At 33.9% G+C, this 27,497-nt stretch overlaps 2 protein-coding genes across 3 annotated transcripts; both read left to right on the forward strand.

Annotated features, from left to right (window-relative positions):
* Window positions 1-263: 263 nt before the first annotated feature.
* On the forward strand, window positions 264-2,330 carry LOC143191457 (mitochondrial amidoxime reducing component 2). Its single transcript, XM_076396538.1, has 6 exons — window positions 264-692; window positions 874-1,041; window positions 1,093-1,300; window positions 1,555-1,681; window positions 1,737-1,890; window positions 1,964-2,330. The coding sequence occupies exons 1-6, from the start codon at window positions 439-441 to the stop codon at window positions 2,070-2,072; spliced, it is 1,020 nt and encodes a 339-aa protein (XP_076252653.1). The 5' UTR covers window positions 264-438; the 3' UTR covers window positions 2,073-2,330.
* A 215-nt stretch (window positions 2,331-2,545) lies between these two features.
* On the forward strand, window positions 2,546-27,497 carry Naglu (N-acetyl-alpha-glucosaminidase). 2 transcript variants are annotated; one of them, XM_076396531.1, is made up of 16 exons: window positions 2,546-2,876; window positions 10,184-10,344; window positions 12,456-12,631; window positions 12,693-12,911; window positions 12,972-13,133; window positions 13,190-13,319; window positions 14,860-15,005; window positions 17,917-18,001; window positions 19,247-19,396; window positions 21,382-21,597; window positions 22,426-22,512; window positions 22,570-22,760; window positions 26,307-26,427; window positions 26,484-26,577; window positions 26,640-26,810; window positions 27,038-27,497. In XM_076396531.1, the coding sequence occupies exons 1-16, from the start codon at window positions 2,813-2,815 to the stop codon at window positions 27,259-27,261; spliced, it is 2,397 nt and encodes a 798-aa protein (XP_076252646.1). In that variant the 5' UTR covers window positions 2,546-2,812; the 3' UTR covers window positions 27,262-27,497. The 2 variants fall into 2 exon arrangements, with proteins under 2 accessions (XP_076252646.1, XP_076252647.1); XM_076396532.1 differs by lacking the exon at window positions 17,917-18,001 and adding an exon at window positions 17,783-17,867 and having other exon boundaries at window positions 2,590-2,876.

Raw genomic sequence — 27,497 nt, forward strand, 5'->3', positions numbered from 1 at the left:
AAAGTATCAAATGTAAATATAATTAACTGCTATTTTTTAATTCCATTATATATATATATATATATATATATATATATATATATATATATATATATATATATATATATATATATATATATATATATATATATCGCAAATATTCCGCGTTCTCTGTTGTACTTTATCTCATTCCTCTCGACGCTTTCTCTTGTTTTCATTTAAAATAGGCTAACATTTTATTTGAACCGTAATTTGCCAAGGACTAAAAATACCCAAAATCCTTATGTGTTATTTTTTGATGCGTATCAGTTTTGTTAGTTGATTTGTCCTTGTACAAGACATGCGGCCGGCTACTGATAAAGAACTTTATTTTTGCATGGTTATTTTTATCAGAAGTTAGATTTAAGCCCACATCTTTTGCTCTCACGTTGCGTGTTGTTCGGATTTGTTATCGTAGAAATGGCGTCGCTAAATCAGACGCACGTTACTGCCGTTGCTGGTGCTTTGTTAGTGGCTTTAGTGACCACGTTATTGTTTAAGAGGGTGCGGAAGGAAAAGATACCAACAAAATGGACCGAAGTCGGTTCCGTCCGAGGCATTTACATCTATCCACTTAAGAGCGGAAAAGGACAACAAACAAGCAAGGTATTATGTACTTCTAAGGGACTGAAAGAAATTGATAAGGGTGACGGATGTACGCCATTGGCTGACAGGTAATAACGCTATTTTTTGACAGTTGACGATAACTGTCAAAATTGTGTAGTTGTCAATATTCCTTCGTTGTTCTTTTAAATGGGATTAATAAACAACTTTTAATATTTACACAATTTTAAAGTTGAGGTTATGATTGTAAATAAGTATTTAAACTATGACTTTTTGACATTTTTTTTTCAGGTGCTTTTTAATTTACACCAGTAAAGATCGACAAGTAAGAACAGCCAGACAGTTGCCTAAAATTGTCTTAATTGAAGTACAACCCGCTCAAAATGGCGTTATTTTCAGCGCTCCCTCTATGACAGATCTGTATATTAACTTACCTCGAGTTGCGAATAATGTCACAGCGTAAACCATAAAGACATTTTGAAAAGACGGTGACTTAACCTCGTTTTTTAGCGTTTCTGTATGGGGCAAAACGTTTGGAGATGAATCATTTGCTTGTACGGATTGCGGCGACACAATAGCGAAATGGCTGAGTACATACCTTCTGGGAAAACCCGAGGGACTACGTTTGGGTTATGGCGATGGAAGCGCTTTCAGAAATATTCTAAGGAACCACGCCAACTGGGTGAAGTACTACACCAAGTTAGATAATTATTCATCGGTATGTAGATAACCTATTAGGTGGGTGAAAAAGTAATCCGTGTTTTTCCGATTTTAAAAATATTCTAAATATATTAAAAATAATTTTCTTCAACAAAGAAATCATTTTAAAAATCATAAACTGAAAGAGACAACTTTTAACGACGTTCTAAGATTACTTTGAATTAATTTTAAACTGAGTAATTGACCGAAAAATAGAAAAATTGTTCTAAGTAAGTTTTGGAATGATATATGCTATAATGTTGTATATTTTAGGGTATTTTTAGCGACTTGGCACCGTTGCATTTAATAAATCAAACTTCTCTGGACGACCTCAATCAAAAATTGCCCGACGACCGGAAAATAACAGAGCGCAATTTTAGGCCAAACATATTAATCAACGGTAAAAGGAAACATATTCGCAGCAATGACACCATAGTAACACCGTTCTTTCACAGGACCAGAAGCGTTCGCGGAAGATAAATGGCAATATCTGAAAATTGGAGAGGTAACTGCCAAAGTCACTTTGGAGTGCCTCAGATGCGTAGAAACAACCGTCACTGACGAAGGAGCGCTAGATTCGAATAGGGAGCCTCTTAAAACTTTGTCTTCGTGAGTAACCACAGCAGTCTTAATAGTAGAGTTGCCGATGGTAATCATATTATTAAATAATGAATTAATTCAGGTACCGGAAAAGTGAAGGCCCCTTCAAATCTCCACCTATGGGAATTTATTTGAAGGTTTTAGTACCGGGCAGAATCACAGATGGCGACAAGATATTGGTTTCTAAATAATATTTTGTAATTTTGGTTGTTATGTTTTAATAGTACCGTAGCTTTCATTTAAATAAGGCATATTATAACTATCTGGAAAGTATAGTAATGTAGTAATTTTTATCTTAGTGTATATGACGTCATGTAGATATTAAACTGACTATTATACTGTTGTGAATATAATAAAATGTATTACTGTATTTTTTAAACAAATTTTGCAATATATACATTGTGGAATATTATTCATGGAATAAATATATATAGGTATATAATATAAATTAATTTTGAATTAAAATTTATGCATGTGTTATCGATATGTACATTCCCCGTTATATGCTAAATGTATACTATTTTAAATACACAGGTTAGTATATTCGGTCATCTGTCTACTAACTTTTTTTAGTATAACATTACTAGATTTTTTATTCATATAAATCAATATTGATTTAAACTTATCTATAAGTAATTGTTATCCGACACTTATGTAAAAAAGCAGGATTAATTTGTTAAAACTGATTGTGTTTTTATCGTTTAACATAACTTCCTTTTTTCGACATGATAAGCAAGTCTGTATTTTTGTCCCACAATAACAATACGGCACGATAAAATATCTACAACAATTCTTACCTGAGCTCAATCAATTGTCATAAATAGTTGGGTCTCTCCTAGTATCGCAATTGTAATAAAAGGGTACTGGAGGCTGTCGCATAGAAACCGTCTTTGTTAGCGTCACTAGTCTGTGAAGTACTGGCGGAACAAAGATGAGAGGTGTTTGGGTTGGTGTGATTTTAACGTTTGTTTGGCTAGACAATGCTCGGTCGTTCCGTAAGTACTGTTTCTTCATTTATGTATGAAAGTTACCATGATCTTTATTTGTTATTAATTATATTATATCAATATCCGGTTTATTTATAAATATATTAGATGTTATATGTTATCATAGTTTAATTTTATTAAAAATAATAATTATTTGTAATCATAAGTGCCGTTCATTGATGCTTTTGATGCAAACGTTTAACATTTTTCTAATAACGCGCTGATATTAATCCATTTTAACCAACTTCGAAAAAGGAGAAGGTTATATTTGGTTGTACATATAGAGTGTTCAAAGTTATTTTATAAATACGTCATATAAATTGGTGACGTCAAAACGTCGCAATGTTGCCGCATCAACACTGAGTTTTAGTTCACTTAGGCTTTTACATACAAGGAAATTCTAATCTAAATAATATAATTGAACAAAAATGCTATCAAATATATTTTATTAATATATTAGTATATCTAATACATATATTATCGAAGGGCTTAAAACTACAATTAAGAACACAGGTATAATAATTTGTAGGTTAGATTTGTTTTGTTTACATTGAACTCTTTTCCACACCATCCATGAGGTAGAGTTTCTAGGCGTGTTTTTATGTAGTGTTATCCCCTTGGAGGCCTAATCCACCCAATTAACAATTGTATATCTGAGAAACGTATTTTACTTTCACTCGAGAGCATATTTACTTTTTCCGTTTAGTTCTTGTTTCCTTCAATGGTGTGTTTACTTGTCAAGTCATCTTGGTATCACTGTATATTTTATTTCTTCTACTATCTGTGCACACCATTTTTCATAAAATTAATCACTGAATTCTGTCTAATGCATTTACCATATCTACAAATAGTTAGTATTCATTCTCTCCTCATATGTTGTAATCCGCTCATGTTTAGTTTTGAACAATTACAATCATATCTGTGCACACAAATCTTTCACGTCCTACATTATAATTTTCTACAGTTATATTAATTAATTTTTATTATAATTAATTATGTGCCTACCTTTAGTTGTTTCCACTCTCTGTCTCAGGAATTTCTTAATATTTTCAATATCCTGAAAGTTTCCTTCAGTTACTTTCATTTTCCCACTCACTGTCCAATCCAATCACCAAACTATTAATTTCTAATCTGTCCAAAACATGTTTACGATTCCACCATTTATCAATTACTTCCTCTGTATGTCTTATCGAGTTTATCCAAACCGAAGATGTTATGGTTGACAATGACAATGAACCCGCTCCAAAGCGTCGAAAAACGCAACAGTCGGCTGGCAAGGTTATGGCGTCAGTATTTTGGGATGCGCATAGAATAATTCTCATTGGCTAGCTTGAAAAAGGAAGGACCATTAACAGCGACTATTACATAGAATCATTGGACCGTTTGAAGGACGAAATCGCCGGAAAACGGCCGCATTTGTAGAAAAAGAAGGTGCTGTTTCACCAAAACAATGCACCGTATTAAAAATCCATGAATTGGGTTTCGAATTGCTTCCTCATCCACTGTATTCTGCAGATCTGGCACCCAGCGACTATTTGATGTTCTCAGATCTCAAAATAATCCTCGCTGGGAAGAAATGTTTGTCGAATGAAGAGGTGATGACGAAACTGAGGCCTATTTTGAAGCAAAGGACAAATCGTACTAGAAAAATGGTATCGCAAAGTTGGGGGGTCGCTATAATCAGGGTCATCGCCCTTGAAGGGAATTATGTTGAATAAAAAAACTAATTTTAATAGACTTTTTATTTGACCTGTTAAAAATAAATTTAAGTATTTTTTTGAAAGTTCTTGTAAGATTCCTTCGGTTATTAGATCTAATCCTAGATTACCTAGTATTAATATTTTTCTTTATTGTCCGTTTTACTTCGCTAGTAGTAAATTTATCTTATGGCAGGTCCATTTGAAATAGAGTGTTTAGAGAGTTAGTTGAAACCTTTTCCTCTTCTCGTGATATTTCGGATGGGAATGGATTAAATACATTTTTCGGATGTTTAAAAAAACTTTCTAGATTTTTCATTAACTCTTCTACCCTAAACATTATCACTATGGTTAATTGGTGGATTATGTTGTTGAGGTCTTTTAAATTTTACTTGATACAATATTCGGTTGCATCAGTTGGCGTTAGGTTTTCTAAATGTTCTTGTGTACCTTAGGGTTAATTAGCGGTTTCACTTGTTTTGTTGCCTTCTTGTCATATTTTCTTATGATCTTGCATGCTGTCAGATTTTTTTCTTTTCTACTTTTCTGCGATTTTCTGCTTAATTTAAATACGATCCGATTCTGAAAATTAACACTCCAAAATTGCTCGAGGCAGCTGTACTCAAGCTAATTCGTGATATTCAGTCTGCTCACGAATCTACCACAGTCAAAATTTCATCACAAATCTAACCGTGAGGGAGCAGGTTGCTTTTGGTTGGGAAGGTTCTGCTATTAAACGTGAAATTCGCATCAAAAATGGTTTATACAGAATAGCTCAATTCACCCTCGATGCTGCAGATAAAAGTAAGGCGAACAGAGCAGGCAAGGAGGTCAGGGAGGTTATCCCGACCTGGCGAGCGTTGAAATGCAACTCATTTCTCGCGGACCAAAGACTGGACGGACCCTTCTTTTTGGCGTGCATCTAGATGGAAGTGCCTCGTGGAGAAGACGCACAATGTCATCCTCCCTCCTGAAGTCAGCGGCTACAGGAAATTTCGGAGCCACTGACCAAGAAAAGTCGAGCTCCTCGCAGAGACCTACGAAGCCTGGATGAAATGCCTCCCTCTCGCAGAAAACGCCAAACTTAAAGGCAATGACACTGTGATCAACGAATCCAATACCAGTCACCTCAGCCATTTTTCTCAACAATCTCGTGTCTCCAAAGTCTCTACAAACTATGATACCCAATTAAAAATCTTCCATATAAGCAGATCGCGGAACTGGCAAACATAATTAACTCCATTGTGAGGCAGCGACATTTCCTGGTATCTTGTAAATACGCACATCAGCGGTTATTCCCAAGAAAGGAGCAAAATCATCTCCATCTGGCTACAGGTCCATCAGCCTTCCCAGTGCCATTGCAACGCTTGCCAATAGGGCAATACTCTACGCTCTCAACTCTTTCCCAAAGGAAAACAACATCATTCCTGACGAGCAATTCGGCTTTCGCGCTCACCATTCATCCGTCCATCAGGCTACCCGTCTGGCCGCACACATCTATGATGCTCTTGACCAACTTAAAAGCTTGGATCAGTACTCCTGGACCCAACCAAACCTTTCGATAAGTTCTAATATGTCGGTTCGGTTGGCATTCCCAAATCTAGAACGCAATCCAGAAAGGTTCGGGGATAGCAAACCTGTTATCTTCTCTGATCTGCTGTTCTTGCAGACTTGCCATTTCCATCAAATGCTTATTTTACAAGATGTTAATTCAGTTTGTACTCTTCTACGGATGTAATGTCTACTTCAAGTTTGTTACACTTAACCAGGTCAAACGGTTTCAAGTTTTCCAAAATAAGTTCCTCAGGAGAATCTTAAACGCTCCATGCTTTGTCAGAAATAATCAAATTCACAGGGAAACGGACACTCCAGAAATCAAACATTTCATATCTCAGTCCTTCCACAAAGAACAATTCAGCTGAAGTTCTTCTGAAAACGCGCTTGTTCGCGAGCTGGTGGACATGCCGCGAGCATAGCACCGCGTCACCGCTAACCTCCACATTTCTAGGCTGAAACGACCTTACCCGTCGCTGCAGTTATAGCTTTTACACCCACGACATCCGGTCGTGTGTTAAGTTCACGAATCTGTTAGTTTCACTATCTGTTTTTTCATCGGGTCCTCGTGCCCAATAACGGCTGCCATATCCCCAAATTTAATGCAGTTTAAACAGTACCGACCCAAGGGGACGATATAACTTTTAACTTTTTTATATCCTGCCGTAGCGACTTTGAGAATTAGTGTCTCAGATGTTGAACATGTGTCAGCAATGCCGACTAGTAGACGATGACGAATATCTGGCAACTCCGAAAGGTTTATCTGGCATATTATTTAAGGGTAATTTCGATCATTCAGTGTCACCATCGATTGCCCAAGTCTCGTTTTCAATTAACAGCGCTGTTATCTTTATTATCTACTGTATTTTCCATATTTTATTTGCCAATAAATAACGGTCACGTATTGTAAACACCACAGTTTCACTTTGTCCTATCTCCATTCACCGAGCCATATAAACAATCCTAACTGCATTAGTAGAAGTTAAGCTATTTAATAAGCGGCCATTTGTCTTGCATAGATAACTAGATTCTCCTACCGTATATTAGAACAAAGTATTCTGTAACAATACTTCTTAACAATACAGGTTCTGTTTACTTAAATAGACAGTTGATCCAAACTCTCATATAATTTTTAGTGATTGCTTGATAAAATCATTTATATATAATTCTATTAATATGACACTTAAGTGGGCCGATATCTTATCATATTATACCAAAAACGTTAATTGATTAATAAAATCAGTAACCTTGATGTCAATTCATAAGAGAGGCATCTGCTGTCGTGTTATTTTTTTAATAATTAACATTTTAAAAATTCTAATTGCTGCTCTGCAATCGCGTGTCCTATTGATGCGAAAAGTTGATAGTCCGATGGGGCAAGGTCTGGAGAGTACGCCGGGTGCGATAATATGTCCCATTCATGTGCTTTCAGCGTTTCCTTGACCGGTTTTGCTTTATAAGAGAGAGCGTTGTCGTACTGAAAAAATACCTTACAGTCGCTTCGAGCCCATTCTGATTTTGTTGCGGGTAGCGATGATTTTTTGCGCTTAGGGATTTCAAAATAAATCCAATTTTCATCCTGCGTCACTATTCGACGCGGAAATAACTTCCGACCATATCTTCGAAGCAGCATTTCACAGAAGAGTTTTCCATTTTGTCGCTAATCGTTTCGTGGGTCACATTAAACCTTTCTGCCAATTGTTTTAAGTTGGTTCTACTTGCAATAACTCTTACAGTTTCGCATCTTGAAACTTTTTTGGTCTACCAGAACGTTTTTTGTGTTGCACATCGATTTCACTACTTTTGTTTCGTATATTTTGATTATATATAAAAAGTAATAGGTGCAATGTAGGTTTTCTGGCATGAAACTTCACATTTTAAGTAAGGTATGAATCTATGAGGTTGTTACTTTCGCAAAATATAACATTTATGGTTTTGAAGCTGAATCTCGGTAGAGATATGGATCAAACAAAACATTACTTACTTAATTCTAGCGATATATGTTAGAAAAACCAGTAATGACTTTCTGGTATACCGAATATCTATCTTGAAATTATTCTCCGACAATAATAATAGCCACTTCCTCAATTGTCGGTGAATTAAACCTCTTCATATGCTTCCGGAAGATGTTTGGTCATGCCTGATGACGATGTTATGATGTCAGATTCAATACTATTTTGAACATTTTGACTAAATCGTTGTTCTGATGAAGAAACGTTTGTAGTACTTGAACAATAGTTAATTAATGATAGATTTCTACTGTTCCGATAGCCGTGGGTTCAAATCCTGCTGGGGCATGGTCATAAATTTATGTTTATGATTGTCCTAGGCAAGAGTGTAAAATCCGACAAGGAATTTCTTGGTGTGTGTGACCTGTATGATTCCAGTCATACCAGTAACCGGTCTGGATAAGACCGGATGTGTTCTGGGATGATTTCTAAAGTTGGCCAGTCGGTAGGCTCAATGCCGAGGACCGTGGTTCGGAGCCCACGTTAAACTGTAGGTCCAGTCCAGATAAACCCTTAGTTGATAAAAGGAGATTTTAACAGGTCAATTGAAAAGTTCCCGGCCTGAAACATAGATGGCGCCACTAGAATTAGATCCATATGTTTTTAGTCAGCCCTAACCCTCAAAAGATGCGTATATAAATTGGACAGCTGCCGGATCATTAGTTTGTGAATTATAACATTTTGAGTCAAGCAACTTTTGTTATTATGAAAAAAATGGATGAAAAGGAATTTCGCGCGTTGATAAAATATTGATTTTTGAAGGGAAAAAATATAGTTGAAGCAAAAACATGGCTGCCCCCGAAAAATTAACCATCAAGGATTGGTAAGTTTAGACGTGGTGAAATGAGCACCGGGGACGGTGAACGCAGTGGACTCCCAAAAGAGGTTGTTACCAACGAAAACATTAAAAAAATCCACAAAATGATTTTGAATGACCATAAATTGAATTAAATGAAATAGCAGACACTCTAAAGATATCAACTGAACGTGTACATCATATCATTCACTAATATTTGGGTATGCGAAATAGGGCGAAATGATCAAGCGTAATAATGCCAACTTTTTGCATCGATATGTGACAATGGATGAAACATTGTTACATAACTTTATGGGACCGTTTGAAGGACAAAATCGCCGAAAAGCGGCCGCATTTGAAGAAAAAGTAAGTGCTGCTTCACCAAGACAATGCATCGTGTCAAAAATCCATGAATTGCTTCCTTATCCACCGTATTCTGCAGATATGGCTCCCAGCGACTATTTCCTGTTCTCAGATCCCAAAAGAATGCTCGCTGGGAAGAGATGTTCCTCAAATGAAGAGATGATCGACGAAACTGAAGCTTATTTTGAAGCAATGGACAAATCGTACTACAAAAATGGTATCAAAAATTTGGGGGGTCGCTATAATCGGTATATCACCCTTGAAGGGTATTATATTGAATAAAAAAAATTTTTGACAAAACAATATGTTTTACTATGGCAGGCCGGGGACTTTTCAATTGACCTGTTAAAATATATTAAAAAAAAGTGGGCATGATATTCTCCTGTAAAATATACCATATGAAAAATGGTGCAAATTTGAAAAATACTGTTGTATTTTGGAATGTTGGCCAAGAAGTGGTTAGTATAATTGGCCATCCCAGAAATTATTGTGGCATACCGAATAATACAAAAATAATATAATATTGCGACATATACACAAAATTAAATTACGACCCAAAACAATCTAATTCGTTCCTCATATCGACTTCATCAAGTCATCAGTTAGTAGTAGTTAAAATAATATTGTAAACAGATAAATAGGTTTAGGTAGGTATTAAGCTAAATTGTGTGTATGTAGTAGAATATAAAATACGTGTATTTTTAATTAGTTATTATAACGATTATTATGTACGTTTTGTTTTAAAACTTTTTTTTGTGTTAGAACTTTAAGTGTGATTATTTTTTAGATATCAGTCCTTATTTATTTTTTCTTTAAGTAGGTTCAATTTTTTCGATAACTATTTTTATATAAATATATTAACTGTTTCTCGGTAAAAAAATATTTGTTCCGTTACAGAGTTTGAATCGACGCTAGATCATGTAAGAACAAAAACGTCTGCCGATATCCAACAGGCGGCGGTGGAGAACTTAATCAAACGAACTCTACCAGGACGATACAGCAACTTTTCGGTCGTAATTGATCCCCATATCAGTAATAATGGCAAGGATGTGTTTAAGGTATGCGAAGCCTTATCTGTCATTTTAGTAGGTCAAAATTCGACCACACTCTATTAAATTAATCATGTCATAATAGAATAAAAGGACTAATTTAGAAATTATGTGTTACTAAAACTTGTTTTTACAGTATTTTAAATGTAAGATTAGAAATATATTTGGTATATAACATTAATTAAAACAGTAAATATCTGTACATTAAAACTTATGCAAAATTAAAATATATGCAAACGAAGAACTCTCTCAAGAACTAACACTAATATTTTTTAAATTGCATTTATTTAAATTTAATTTTCATTAAATTCCAATAATCATCAAAATATTAATAAGTGTAAATTACTGCGCCACTGATCATTATAACAAAGTATCATAAGTAAGATTATTTCCAGAACTTTTGATGTTTCTTTACTTTTATGTTATAAACATAAAGAATAATAAATGAATTAATAAATGTTTCTATATTAAAACAGATAATATATAAATAAAACAATTTTATATGTATTAATGTATTATGTATATGTATTAATGTAAAAATTAATTTGTTCTATTTGTCCTTTTTACTCCATCTATGTAAATTATATAGTTAGTTTCAGTTTAAATCCTGCATACTTTCATTCATTCATTTATATATTCATATAGTTCTTATCTTTTATTAATATTTCTCAGTCAAAATATATGTTACAAAAACAATAAATACACCAGGCCGATTAAAAGAATGATTTCTTTACCTAAATGTTTAATTAAAATTGCACTGTTATATGCTTGTTCTGGACCAAGTGTCTGATCCGAAGATGATCACTGATCTAATTAAGCTCTTGTAGAGCATAACTTTGATAGTTGGTGGTAATTTACTTCTGCGACATAGTATGGGGGAGTAACTCTTTTACGATGGAATGCTATGGCTTGGGCTTTTTAGGGGTTAATTTCTCATCTCCATAATCTTAGCCATTGAACGTCTCTGGAATCTATTTTGCGCGCAATCCGAGGAATGAGAAAATAATGCAGAGGTTAAAAAGCGCAGGGGGCAAGGGGGGAGCCTTGGGGAACTCCGGAGTTGATTTGGTTGATGAAAGCGATTTTTCCACTCTAACTTGGAAGGATCTTTCTGACAATAATGACCTCAGTAGAATTACCAGGTGTATGGGTAAAATTGCTTTTACGGCTTTATAAAATAAACTTTCGTTCTTTCTGTAATCTTGGAGATTGAACTAAGCAGGCTGATTGGCCTATAGTTTGAAGGCGAATTGTTTGTTCCTTTTTCGGGATCACGATTATGTGATCGTGCTTCCAGTGTGCAATCTTGTCCAAGATTTTTGGAGGGACTAAATGATTTTTGAGGAAAATTGGTGGTGCAGAATTTTTAAGATTATTGGCCACGCTTGAAACTTCTTGATATTTGCGCTTGACGCGACCTTCAGCTGGTGGGTTTGGAGCCATTTGTTTTTCGAATGTCTCTGCGAAGAGTTCAGCTTTTTCGCATTCCGTGATCGCGAAATTGTTCGAAACTTCGAACTTTAATGGGGGAATGACTTTGCGGCCTTTCCCTGCAAGCTGTCTCGAGAGTCTCCAGATCTCCGCGGGCGCTTCGAAGCTTTGATTGAGGAGGAGTGTGTCCTACTTCTCCTCTCTCCAAGTCTTAACCTTGCTGGTCTGGTCGCCTCGTTAGCCTCCCTTTTGTCTTCGGGATTGAAGGTAGCTCGAACTCTCCTTTGGAGTTGTGATTGTCGAAGGGGGGGGGGGGTGGTTGTTGAAATTGTGACCAGCTTGTGAGCAGCTCGCATGACTACCCGCTAGATTTGTTTATATATATTATGTCACTGATCTGATGGCTATTCCAGGTTGCTTGATTTGGGCGTTTTTCGTTTTACTGGAATATATTTATTTGTAGCGCATATTACACAATAATATTAGGCCTAAAAATTCTTCCTCTGTATAATCTTTAACCGTGCCAAATTTCACGCCTCCAGGTGCCTCCGTTTTCTTAAAAAAAGAGAAACAACATATTCACTAAGCCGATTAATATATAGATGTTATCTAATTGTTATTAAACATTAGGATGGCAAACATTTTAGTTGTGTACTTTCTACTGATTGATTATAAACTTATGATTTTAGTTGGAAAAAGTTGGAGAAGTTGTCAAGATAACTGGAACCACTGGAGTAGCTGCTGCGTCTGCTTTCAATCACTACCTAAAATACTTTTGCCAGTGCCACATCTCGTGGGAGGTGTCCCAGCTCAATCTTCCTGATGTTTTACCAGAAGTTAACTTAACCATCACGTTTAATGACAGGTTTTAGTCAGAAATCGATTTCATCAACTATCGTTACCCGCTAATTCTCACAATGTTTCAGATTCCGATACTACCAGAATGTATGTACGTCCAGCTACAGCTTCGCTTGGTGGGACTGGGCCCAGTGGGAGAAACACATCGACTGGATAGTATTGAATTCGTTCAATTTCGTCCTGGCTTTTACGGGTCAAGAGGCCATCTGGCAAAGGGTTTACCAGAAGTTGAACCTCACTGATGCCGACATATCTGAGCACTTCGCCGGTCCAGCATTTTTAGCATGGTGGGTCTGGGTACAATTATTCTCTGAATAAATATAATTCCTTTCCTTGTGATTTCGCAGGTTGCGGATGGGAAATTTACGCGGATGGGGTGGTCCATTGTCCCAGGCTTGGCACGAGAGATCGATTCAGTTGCAACACAACATACTGGACCGGATGAGATCATTCGGCATCATCACCATACTACCCGCCTTCGCTGGACATGTCCCCAGGTCGTTTAAAAAGTAAGTGTTGTCTTGTTGAGTGGCTTAGGATCTAAGTTTCATTACGGTATTTCCAGTTTATTCCCGAACACCAACATGACCTTAATGTCCAAATGGAACAATTTTGCTGACGTCTACTGTTGTCCATATTTCATAGATCCTACCGAAGATCTATTCCAAACTGTGGGAAAAATGTTTCTAGAAGAGGTAATAGTTACAAATTATTAAATATTAGTTTTATCATTTCATAAACTATTCGATTATCGAGATCGAAGAACGATGGTAAGGCGAAAAGTCCTCGGTCTAAAACTTTATATCTTCTACATGTGTAGTATTAGTTTGTGTGACAATATTTCTTGAATTATCTACTATTAAAAGAGTTGCAGTTTCTTAAAATTTTGTTATAATAACTAATAACAAAATAACTAAACTAATAACTCATAACTAATTTTTATGAATGAAATATATTATTAAATAAAGAATATTCGTTTTTGGAAAACGTTCGTGGCGTTTTTGAATAAAATTCAGACGACAGTATAAGGATGAAATTATGGACACTGCTCATGCGCATGTTTTTTAATCCAGTTTAAGAGATTCCAGAGCTACGCGTTGTTGTTTTCAAGAGTTGTAATTTTATTGTAACTTGTTTACAAAATATTGTTGAGGTAATATAATTATCTAATATTTAATAGAGAAAATTAGCAACACACAATACAAGAAATAGTGTATTAGGTGTGGATTGTTAGTAAAATGTATATTTGTAGCACTAATTTTACAAATTGCTATGAAACATGGGGATATTTAAGTTAAATAATGTGAAAACAGGATTTGCTTGAAGATTATAGTAAACGAAAGACTGAAAAAATGTCATATTTGTATACTTGATTAACCAACTTTCTTTTTTAATTTAACTTTCTATATATATGATTAACTAACTTTCTTTTTTAATCTAACTTTCTTAATTAACTTTAATTATCATAATTAAGGTAATTTTGTGATTTTGCAGATATTTCAAAAGCTCAATAAGGGATAGACATTGTATTGCAATAAAATGAATAAAGACATAATTAGACATACAAATAAACAATATAATTAAAATATTAAAACAAAAACTAGAATAAATAAAATTTATTTTGACATAGTATTTATACCTAACGTATTTTCACAAAGAAGACAACTATACCCAAATAGTGATCGACAGCAGATTGTTGGCCTAATTCACCTTTCGTAAGTTTTCATTAAATGTCCTGATAATAACTCCTAAAATTCTTCCATCTTACGTTATCTTTTTGAATTACTTTTTTATTGAAATCTTTAAATGATATTTAAGTTAAATAATGTCAAAACACGTTTACGGCATACCTCGCTGTTCTTAATTATATCGATTTGAGATTTTTGGTCGATTAACATCAAAACTTTATATTGGCTATTCTCTTGCCAATGTCTTTCTCCTTATTTGGCTCTTCCGCTACTCCCTGTACATATTTTTCTTTTAATTTCTTCCGTATGTTGCTATTTAATTGCAGATCATAATCTACAAATGAATTAATGTCGATATATATATATATATATATATATATATATATATATATATATATATATATATATATATATATATATATATATATATATATATATATATATATATATATATAATGTTTTTTCTGGACTGCTACACTCTTTATTACAAAATTACCTCTACAAAATTTTGTAAAGCTAAAATTAACATTCAGTCATTTTTCTTTAGCAAATATCTGCATTTGGAACAGACAACGTTTACAATTGCGACAGCTTCAATGAGATGGAACCACAAAGCACCGACTTGGAATACTTGGCCAACGTTGGTAAAAGCATTTATTCTGCCATGAAGCAGGTCGATCCCAATGCAACCTGGTGAGTAGAATTATCAATTATATGAACATCAATTCGTAATTATTGAGAATGGAAAAATTCAGCTAATAATGCAATATAAATGGCTTTGTTATTAAATAGTATTTGTAGTAATTAGTGTTTTCTATTTCTATGTCAGTTTATTTTGTGAAATTTGTTATGTTTGTATTATATACATAGCATGTATAAAATTACTTCATAGAGTGATCTCCTGTATATAATACTATTTTAATTAATTAGTCTTATTCTAAAGTCTGTATATATGTCCAATAATCTGATCAGATTAGGAGAATTAACAATTATTGATACAGATTCAGCCACATTTGACTTTGATTTAGGTGTGTTGAGTGACTTTATCAATAGATGGCGCTTATCAAAATACATGCAAACACCTAATACTTAACATTTCTACTATATGGTATCGTATTATTCATGGATATCGGGTATGTTATTATTTCAGATATCTCCAGTAGTTAATATATCATAATATTAGCAGCAAATATGTTTTATTTGTGCTATGACCTGTTTGTAAAATAGAAAAAAATTGAAGAAAAATATTGTTAAAGATTATAAATAAAAATCAATGACATCACTTGCTATTTATACTAAAGAACTAAGGTTGAGTGGCAGGCGATTTATAAGTCTTTACAATGTATATTTAAATTTTTCGTAATTATTAACAAATACTTTCACAGTATCTCAAGTGTGATTCGTTTAAACGTTATAGATATATATTTTTTTGATATATATTTGATTATATATGACTGATATCTCTTACATTAGGCTTTATAGTCAATTTATCTAAAATGCAAACTACAAAGTTGTTAAAATACGTCATCTCAATTTTGACGTTAAAACGATGTAATGTTGCCGCATAAATTTTGAGTTTTAGTACATTTTGCATCTAAATAAAATAATGAAACAAAACTGTTTTTAGATATAATTTATTTTAACATTATAGTCATAGAGAAATCGAGATTTAACTTCATAGGAGATTTTGGCGAAATGTACTTGTAGTGTATTTTACTCTATGATTATAGTACATCTAAAAACTAAAGCTAATTATACAGCCACAATAGTTTATAGTATAGTGTTATAACCTCTTATTACTTGTATTGTTTTCAAGAATTTTGCTTACGTTTCAATTGCGCAACAGAATTCGGTTTCTTTTTAACTAGAATAAAAAATTAGAGGGAAAATATTCTTCAAGGGTGATACACTGATTATAGCGACCCTAGCAACTTTTCGATGCCGTTTTTGTAATACGATTTGTCCTTTGCTTCAAAATAGGCCTCCGTTTCGGCAATCATCTCTTCATTCGACGAATATTTCTTCCCAGCGAGCATTCTTTTGAGATTTGAGAACAGAAAATAGTCGCTGGGGGCCTGATCTGAAAAATACGGTGGATGAGGAAGCAATTCGAAGCCCAATTCATTGATTCTTGCCATCTTTTTCACTGACTTGTGAAACGGCGCATTTCCTTGGTGAAGCAGTACTTCTTCTTCGACTCCTTTTTCTTCAAATGCGGCCGTTTTTTGTCGATTTCATTCTTCAAATGGTCCAATAACCCTATGTAATAGTCGCTGTTGATGGTTCTTCCTTTTTCAAGGTAGTCAATGAAAATTATTCCTCGCTTTGGAGCGAGTTCATCGTGTGCAGTCCACTCGGATGACTGTTGAATGGACTTCGGAAGCCATGTTTCATCCATTGTCACATATCGACGCGTAACCTCGGGTTTATTATGCTTGATCAGCTTCAAACACTGCTCCGAATCATCAACTAGTCATTGTTTTTGGTCAAATGTGAGCTCGCGCATCGCCCACTTTGCACAGAGCTTTCTCATACCCAAATATTCGTGAATGTTATGATGTACACGTTCAGTTGATATCTTTAGAGTGTCTGCTATTTCATTCAATTTCAATTTACGGTCATTCAAAATCATTTTGTGGTTTTTTTTTATGTTTTCTTCGGTAACAACCTCTTTTGGGCGTTCACCGTCTTCGGTACTCATTTCACCACGTCTAAACCTAGCATACCAATCCTTATTGTTTGATTTTCCTGTGGCAGTGTCCGCAACAACAATGCTTTTTTTGCTTTTGCTTCAACTTCAAAAGCATATGGATTTAATTCTAGTAGCGTCATCTATGTGCAAGGCCGGGGATTTTTCAATTAACCTGTTAAATTTTGTGTATATAGGAGAATATAAAATGCCTGTAGTAGATAGATTAATTAAGGTTATTCTTTATTTTTATTCAGTTATTACAACGATTTTAATGTACATATTTTATTTTAAAAAGCTTTTTTGTGTTAAAAATATAGATTTAATTATTTTTTTATTTTTAGTGTAGTAGTAGTTTTGGTTTTTTAATTTAAGAAAAGAAGAGAACCGCAAAGTATACATGTTCACCAAATGGTCTCTTATACAGATTTGTTCTACACCCATTACAAAATAATTTGTTTACTATAGGAAAATGACAGTTGCAATATCCGCCTTTGAGTGCATTTATCATGATTTTTCCACGTTTACCGTGCATATAACATCCATAAACGTAACATTTAAACACAATCATGATACAAAAACAAGTTCCAAATGATGTTTAATGCCACGGCGTCTGCTGACAGCCGATATAAGAGCGACATACTGCCACCATGCTCGAACTCGAAAACTTCAACTAATCTTGACACATGGACCGAAGATCTGACTTTAGGGCATCAAATTAACATACGTTATGAATCGTTCTTCTGTTCAATCAGTGTTTTAATTAATATTTTCACAACAGGGTTATGCAAGGCTGGTTATTTGTGCATTCTTTCTTCTTTTGGACTCCAAACAGAGCCAAAGCTTTGCTGACATCTATTCCTAAAGTAAGTCGTGTTCAATTTACATATAGTAATAGCTCTATTTTCTATACAGGGTCTTGCAAGGTTGGATGTTCTATAGTGATGGATTCTGGAGCGATACCAAGCGCGCGAAAAGTTTTTTAACCAGTGTACCAACGGTAAATAAGTGATGTGTCTGTTAGTGTGTCTTGTTTTTTTTTTGGAATGTCTGTGGATATTTTGTACTGCTATAAGTTGTAATAATATATAATATTCGTGTTTTTTTGGAGCAACAGAACTTTCAACAGGAATAACCGCCATTTGACAAATGGTTTAAAGTAGCGTTGGGAACTATCGACAGAAAACAATCGAAACGTCGATAGTCACAAACCAGTCGATAGTCAAAAACTAGCGACTGAAAATAGTAATTACTAGAGAGGAAAGGACGGAAGATAATTTATATGTGCTTATTGTTTCCAACAGTAGTATAAGCGAGATGGAGATGTACACATTCCTTCACGTACTAACTTTAAAAAAGAAAATGAGAATTAAACGAAGTAGAATTACTTTGATATTTGAATATTCTGTGGATCTGTAAAAAGGAATGGAATTTTTCTATGGAATGGATTAATACCTCACAAGTGTTTTATAGTATTTTAATATGTTAATTGCTATTTTTAAATAATATAGTATAATAATTATAGATAATACAATAGAACTTAAACGAAACCTAAAAACTAAAGATGTACAATAACCATAAATACTAAATAAAAATTAAACACAATAACTACTAGAGCGATATTAAATAAAGTAAATGCTTTATTTGTTATTGAACGGAAATATTTTTTAACAAAAATCCAGAGAGTAGTCAAATATATAGGTAATATATTATTGCCATAAAAACAGTCAAAAGGATTTTACTATTTATCATTCACAATTTTAATCATTTTACCCTATTACATTAACAATCTTGAAAAATATCGTTCCAAAATGCTGCTATATTAATATACAATACATGTTATTTATAACTTTATAACTATCAAAAAAATCATAAAACTATATATATTACATATATATCTATGTATAAGGGCGCGACTAGAATGACAAAGCCAGAACGTTAAAAATCAATCGAATGAAACTAGTAGAACCAAAAATAGTAACTAAAAGTACACGACTGAAACAGTCGATAGTAAAAAGTAGTCAATTAATAAACAGTCGATAGTCGATTTCAGTCGATAGTTCCCAACACTAGTTTAAGCCATCTGGTCTTAACAGTTTGTTTAGTAGACATTAACAATATATTAAGGTCTTAATATATAATAGTCAGATGAATAAGTAATAATATTTGTTTTTCAGCTTTGTTGCTCTAAAAAGTACTTAATCAACTTAATAAGTTTTATTAAGTATGTTTGGTATATTTTTAGGGTAGCATGATCGTGTTGGATCTTCAATCTGAACAATTTCCGCAATATGACAGACTGGATCAGTACTACGGTCAGCCATTCATCTGGTGCATGCTCCATAACTTCGGAGGCACACTTGGTATGCATGGTTCATCCAGTATCATCAATAAAGTGAGTAATTCTCTTATCAGTTTAATGATGCTGTAGCAAAGAACATTATTTATTACATTCTTATAATGATATTACATGCTGGCCTGATATTCCGGATATTCCTTCAGGTCTTGTTCTAGTCCTCGTTATATGAGCTGAAATGTTAAGTTATATAAACTTAACACTCAATTTTGCGAAGCATCTTAATGTTCGTCTTGACCGTTGGAATGTGTGGCTATCGACACGATCGTTTGTCCGAACACTCACTACTATTTTTATGAAAAGACTTCACACGGGAACAGAAAACACTGGTTGTATAAAAACTTGTTTATTTCGATCTTAATTACTACATGTGATCGACGGGAGGATCACGGGAGATCGCTTGAGGGGTGACAGAGACCCTGGATTACGACTGGGACTATCGTAGTTTGTTTACTACCGGGGTTTGTGGACGGGTAGGGATTTTATTAAGGTGTTATCGTGTTCTAAGGTTTCTATGGAGAACCTCACACTGAGCATGTTTATGAAATTTTTCACAAACGGGATGCCTGATTCGAGGTGTGTATTGACGTTCCTCATAAACCATGGGGCTCTGAGTAACGCACGGACTTTTTTGGATTGGAACACTTGGAGTAGTTCAAGTTGTTTCTTCGAGACATACTTGTACCACACCTGTGTCCCATTGAGTCAGGTTGGAAAGAAAGAGGCGTCGTCGTGTTCTTTTTTCTTTTATTTTAGTCGGGAACGCATGGTACCAATCCACCAGCGTTGTCAACCTTTGAACCTAACCTTCTAAACCTAACCAATCTAAGACTTCAAAATGGAGACGTCAGTTAGAAAGCAATAATTCATCAAGACAAATATCCTAATTTTATTAAGAAAGAACTTGGTGGTGGTTGCAAGTCTTTTTTGAAAAAAAAATGAATTTATTTGGTCGAATACTATTAGTACACGTCCTTTTCTTAGATTTTTGGGGGCATTTCAAATACGATGGTGATATAATAGGTGCTTGCAAGTATTTTCATTTTAAAAGAACATTTATTGAGAAAAAATGGTATATTATTAAGTATAATCAAAATGTTTTCTAAATGTTGAACATGTCGAAAGACCGACGTTAGCTTAGCAGCTATCCAATCATCGATCTATTCTCACATTCTTCAATATTTCGAAACTGTGCTTCAGCCAATTGTGAGTTTAACGAACTTAATTGTAAGAGTGAAAGAGGTGAAATAGGATTAGAATATCTCGGTTCGAATTATTTAAGGTAGCATGAATGCTACGCCTACTCCCAAAATATATTGCATTTACCAATCATCTTCTCTTCTTGTCAACTATAAATGTTTTTCATATTCTGAATAAGCTACAGACCAGGTAATGATCACAAAACATGATGAAATACTAACCGACAATATGCGGGAGAAACCAAAATACCAGCTATTAATATGGAGATATTATAAAAGTGGTATTTTGGGAACTTTACAAACATTCAAAAATTCAAAATTTTACTCATTTATCTCTCCGACATCTTTAAAATAATTTACGTAGCTAAACATTTGCAGTAACAGTTTCATTTGGTTTTAGCAGCTCATAACACTAACCTAATCCTAACTAACCCACGACTTTTTGTGCTTGCAATTATCATAGTAGATCCTCTCTTCATTGCCAGTTACCATACATCACAGAATTCGAATTATTTTGACTTTCCAGGTCGTACTTCGTCACAAACATTAAAAGAACCACTTTTAAATCTTTGGAACAAAAACCGACAATTGGGATATGACAGAACAGCTTTTTTAGTCTTTCTTTCTTCTTCATATTTCCTATTATCCATTTCTTATTTACTATCCTTATATATAGTTCTTCTGTTCTCTCACTCTGAATATCTGTGAAAAGTATGTGATATTAAAAACTTTTATAGATTTTAGAATGGCTTCAAGGAATTCCATATAAAAAATTAATAGACTTTATCCACATTATTTTGATTGTTCAACTGAATACAATTTCAGCGCGTAATTGAAACCAGAAATGCAAACGGCTCCACGATGATTGGTACTGGATTGACCATGGAAGGCATCAATCAAAACTACGTCATGTACGATTTAATGACGGAGTTTGCCTGGAGAGACGAACCGGTGAACCTTTCGCAATGGTTCAGGAACTATTCGATCAGACGGTATGGTAAAGAAGACGTCAATGCGGAAGCAGCTTGGGAAATCTTACGGGTAATGTTACTCACTTGTTTCTTTCTATTACGTACAAGAGTGTCTATTATAGTTTATATACAATAAAACAGCCAATGCATCTCACAGATGACGTCAAATATAGTGCCAATTGTAGTTAAAGTTGATTTAAAGTCGCAGTAGATTATTCCTTTTCATTGTATCCTAGCTAGAATATCCTAGTGCTAGAACCTAAAGGAAATAAAATACACATGCTTTAATTGTTATTTCCCAAAGAAACAACTTTTAGTGTTTCTTTTACACTTACAAAGGAACTAGTAATTTTTTTTGTAATAACGAACTTTCATTTACCATTCAACTTTACATTAAGATGTTTATCAGTCCAAGGGATCAAATTCCGTTCGGAAAATGGATCCTCCACTCTGATAATTGGTGTCTTTTCTAGTTTGTTATCCAGGATTGTGATCGAATTCCACGTTCATCCAATGAGTAAAGTAATATAGAAAAGAACAATCTTGAATGAGGCGTCAACTTCGATATTTAAAGACTGTCGCCCCAACAAATATGCAAATAATCGGACGCTTTACAGATTTAACATTTTCTGGCAATAATCTGATATATTAGTATATATGCCGGCTTCTATTCTATTTTATGAATGCTATTCCTTATGCCACTATAGCACTCCTTCTAGGTGCATTTTAAAATTTATAAAAAGTATTGATGCAAAGTTTTTCCAACGCAGAATCGTAATTTTATCCATTTTGGTAGTCTTACGTAAGCTTACGTTACCTCGTAAGAGAAATAAGACATTGTCCTGCGAACTTAACGAACAACTCTAGTAATTTTTGTTTTTTTTTTCTACAATTTTAGGGCTCTGTCTACGACTTTTCGGGGTCAGAACGTCTCCGAGGTCATTTTGCTATCACCAGATCACCCGACCTGAACATTGAAACATGGGTAAGGTTTCGAATAGCACCTCGGTAAACATACTAATTAAATATTATTCGATTCCAGAGCTGGTACAAATATACGGACCTGTTTGAAGCCTGGAACAGTCTATTAACGGCGGCGGACAATTTAAAGGACAGCCCTGGGTATTTACATGACTTGGTGGATGTTACCAGACAAGTGCTTCAGGCGAACGGCGACATTTACTATGATAAACTTATCGATACTTTTAATGCGAAGAATACAACTGATTTTCAGTGAGTATTGAGTCATATTGTTTATTCAGTGATTTAGTTTAGCTTGATAACACCTTCACAGAGTCAAAATATTTATTCCCCGACAGACGGAAAATAAAAAATATCAAAATCCCTAGCAGAACCAACACAACACAACGTAGAAGTTTAAGTCCACTGTCCAACTCTGTTAATATTAAAGGATGATATCATGATAAATGTCATATAAAAAATGGCGTCAGAAGCATTTGTAGACTATGTAAATACTGATAGTACTGATAGTAGATGTAAATACCAGGTGTACCGGAAAGTTATTACCGGTTTTTCTAACAGATGTCGCTCGCTTAAGTAAGAAACGTTATGATTTGACACATATACCATTTTATTCTACTGACATCAAGCTTCAAAGCATAGAGAATTATATAGAGTGTTAACTTAATACAAAGAATTTCAGAATTGTTTTGCGTGGTCTCAACAGGAAGGCCCTGAGAACGTCATTTCGCTGCATTTCATTGGTTAGTTTAAATTACCATTACAGACACCTCTAAAGCAAATAATTTATTAGGAAAGCATTTCGTTGCTTGAGGATTTCATACGCATCACGTGAGTGATCTCTGACGTCACATTCTACTGACCAATTAAATTTTAAATAAAACCCAAATGTAATTCTTTAAAACTTGGTTTTAAAGTGTGGGTAATATTTTTATGATTTCTTTGGTATGATTTCTATGATTTTTTTTATGTTTTATTCTTGTAAATAACAATATATATGAACACAAATGCTTTATGTAAAAAATTCTATACCTATCAGGTAAAAGCAATGCTAAGTCACAAGCAAATCCTTAATCTAGCTAACTTGAGTTGTTTCTTCCAAGGAAAACGATGTCTGGTTTTACATTTTCACACTAGATACACAACACTTTTAAGAGTGAAAATACATTATAATCAAATAGTAATTATAACAAAAACACAAAAATGCTCATCGTACTTTATGCCAGACACACAAAAAGGGCGTCATAATCAAACTGAAACGAAGAATCGCTTTATAGAAATCCAATCAAAAAAGAAGTGACATTAGTTGGACCAGGCAAAACATTTCCTCGGTTTCGCCTAGTTAAGTAAAATATCTATATATGTTCTATGCTTCAATTTATACTTCTTTGAAAATATTCAGTTTAATGTTTGAAAACGTGCATTTCTGACGCACATTACTTTTCTTGCCTAATCAAGAGAAAGAAGCCGCCGAAAGTGATCGTTTACTGGTAGAAATTTACGGTAAGCATGCTTTAACCTTAAAAACATGTGAGGCATGGTTTCGAAAGTTCAAAAGTGGTGATTTCGATGTGCAAGACAAAGAACTTTCTGGTAGACCCAAGAACGGTGAACATGCGAAACTGCTAGAGGTATTGGATGCAAGACCCAACCCAAACTCGAAATAATAATTGGCAGAAGCGTTAAATGTGGCGACTGACTACGCCGGGGGACTGATACGATGGGGAAACAATTAAATGACTGGCAAATGGAAAATCGAAAAATCGTCTGCAGAATGTTGCTTCAAAGATATGCTCGGAAGTTATTTCTGCATCCAGTAATGACGGGTGATGAAAACTGGATTTATTTTGAAAACGCTAAGCGCAAAAATTCGTGATTATAACCTGGCGAAACCGGCTGATCGACTCCAAGGCCAAATATTGTTTGTTTCAAGACAATGCTCTGTTTTTGGTGGGATCAGACTGGCGTGGCGTTTTACAAACTGTTAACGCTTGCTAAAACAGTTAATAGTAATCGCTACCGACAACAAATGATCAATTTGAACCACGCATTGATCGAAAAACGTCTAGAATGGGCCGAAGATACGGTAAAGTAAAGTTTACAGTACGATAACGCGCTGTCTCATAAAGCAAAACCGAAAAAGCAAAAAGGAGAAAAGGAAAAAGGAATTATTGAAAGCACATCGATCAGACGCCGTACTCTCCACACCTTGCCCCGTCGGACTATCAACTTTTCGTGTCAATGGGACTCGCACTTGCTGATCAGCACTTCGTCAATTTCAAAGTTGTTAATGACGTTATTTAATTAGAAAATGACTCGATGAATGTCTTTGCTTACATCAAAAATAGTTCTTATGGGATGGCATCCATAAATTGCCTGAAACTTGGAGAAGATGTATTAAATCGAATGGCCAATACTTTGAATAAATATATTTTTCAAGTAACAAGTAAGAGACTATAAAATTAACAGAAAAACAAATGCAATATAATATTAAGAGAATATTAAATCATAATGAATAAAAGCAAGACGAAAGGCACGGTGATTGGAGAGCGAGTAGTCATACGTACGGAGAGTATTGAGGCTAATAAATATAGGTAAATGTTAAATATCTGGATATAAGAAATCTAAAATAATGGAGGCCAGGAGATGGAAATAAATGTCAGAAATGGAGAGACCATGAATTTTCACTTTTGCTGTGAAAAGAAAATTCTTTAATAAAAAGTAAATATCGAACAACACTAAAATTAAAGTGTGCAAATCAAATTACAAACCAACCCTGATTTTTGGCTGAGTGACGTTATTTCTGACCAAAGAAATAAAAAAAAGTAAGATACGAGCAGCAGAAGAATTAGGGGTGTAACAAAAATGGACAATATGAGAAGGAAAGAGGCTTAAAATCATAAATGTTGAATACTTTAGCATCCATAATTATCTGTCACCATTATCAATAATTTTTCTAATATTCAATGCATTTTACTCATAAGAGGAAATTTATAACGTTGTCCTAATGGCTTCAACATTATTTTTCCTAGTCTAGTCTAAATATTATATCTACTATTTGTCTAGTTATTAGCTTTTACCGCAACTTCTCACATCATTTCCTGTTTTCCAATAAGAGTTAATTCATAATTTGCCACAAACAGTTAGTCTAAAAATTTAGTCTTTAGTTAACCCAAATTCTAACAACAACAATACGAAGATACAACCGCGATTTGGCAATTGTCAAAGTAAACTGACTTTATAAATATCTAGAGTTCTATTAGGCACACTTAAAACAAAACGGCAACGTTCTAGCGCCAAGGTCACTCAGACAGAAAACACATGTGCAACTAACCACAACATATTTTGTATAATATGAAATATCCCATTACAATTTACTTTATTTCATTTATCAAATATTTACAATATTAAATGATAGCTTGACTCTATATTTTAATATATAAATTGTGTATTTGATTAGGTGTTTATAGACATCAACGGTATTTGTGAAAATTTGTAAATTTGTGAAAAACTATATTTTTTTCTTTAAGATGACGAAATATGTAAAACAATTATTTTAAGAAACTCAGGGTACTTATGACTTTATATAGAAACAAATATAGAAAGCATTACCCGATTCATAACACTCTCTAAACATTAAACCTACCGACTATAACTTTTTACAGTGGGAATTTTGTCTGAATCTGTGACAAAATATATTTTGTGATTGTATGATTATTATTATAACCAACCTAGATTACACTGAATTACGTTTCAAGATTAAATGGTCCATTAAATTTATCCATTTTTTATGTTCAGGAAAGCTGCCACCATTTTTAGAGAAATATTTAAGGATTTGGAATCTATCTTGGCAACAAACGAAGCATTTTTAATAGGCAAATGGATCGAATCAGCCAAAAAGTGCGCCAACAACACTATAGTACGTCTTTCTATCAGTTTTCATGCTATTTTTATAACTATCTCTTCACATTTTAGGAAGAGAAACTCTATGAGTACAACGCAAGGAATCAGATCACTTTATGGGGACCATTCGGTGAAATTCTGGATTATGCCGTTAAACAATGGTCTGGTGAGTGATTTATTGATACATCTCGCCAAATAACCAAAAATTCACCAAAAAAACTGTTGTAGGTATGGTCCAGGATTATCTTTATCCAAGATGGGATAGTTTCATTGAATTCATGAACACATCCCTAGCGTACGAAATACCGTTCAATCAAAAACTAACAAAAACACTCATATTTCTTCTGTATGAAGAACCGTTCTGCTTCTCCAATAAAGTTTACCCCACCGAAGCCACTGGTAAGATTAAAAAGCATTATTTAGTTGTAATATACTAGGTTGTAATAGGAAACATTTTTATAGAAATTTATCAGAATATTTGGTTCCTTATGTAAATTTATTTAATAATAATTTAAGGCTTAATTTAAAGTTCTAATATATAAAATGTATTTGTCATACAATACCCCTCAGTGTGAATAATTCATAATTTTGAATGTTATGCAACTAATAATACATCCATGTTATAGGTGATACAATTGAAATCGCCAGACAAATTCATAAGAAATATTGGTATACAAACTCCTCCCACGCATTAATCGATATCAAGGCACTACCGGCAAAACCCAAGAAAACCCGATCGAAATCAAAGAAACCTTGCGAGGCCTGTCAACAAAAACCCCACCTGGGTCTGAGGAGAACGGTGTCAAAAATGAAAGATTTAAATAACTTACATACATATCTAATTTACTAGTTTCCTATATTTATATAGATGTATACTATATATTTGTTAGTTATATAGATAGGTAATATATAATTAAGTTTATGATTACTCTAATATGCATGTGCAGGCAACCGATCAAACACTTGATTTGTATGAAGTAGAACTGATTAATATGTAATAATTATTCCACTACTATATTGTATTTTATTGAATTCTGTATATCAAATTTCAATATAATTATTAAATATAATATCTATATCTTATAA

The sequence above is a fragment of the Rhynchophorus ferrugineus genome, unplaced genomic scaffold, assembly GCF_030347505.1.
Source record: "Rhynchophorus ferrugineus isolate W39M unplaced genomic scaffold, kcgeb_rfMv2 rfM2, whole genome shotgun sequence".
NCBI classification, from domain to species: domain Eukaryota; kingdom Metazoa; phylum Arthropoda; class Insecta; order Coleoptera; family Curculionidae; genus Rhynchophorus; species Rhynchophorus ferrugineus.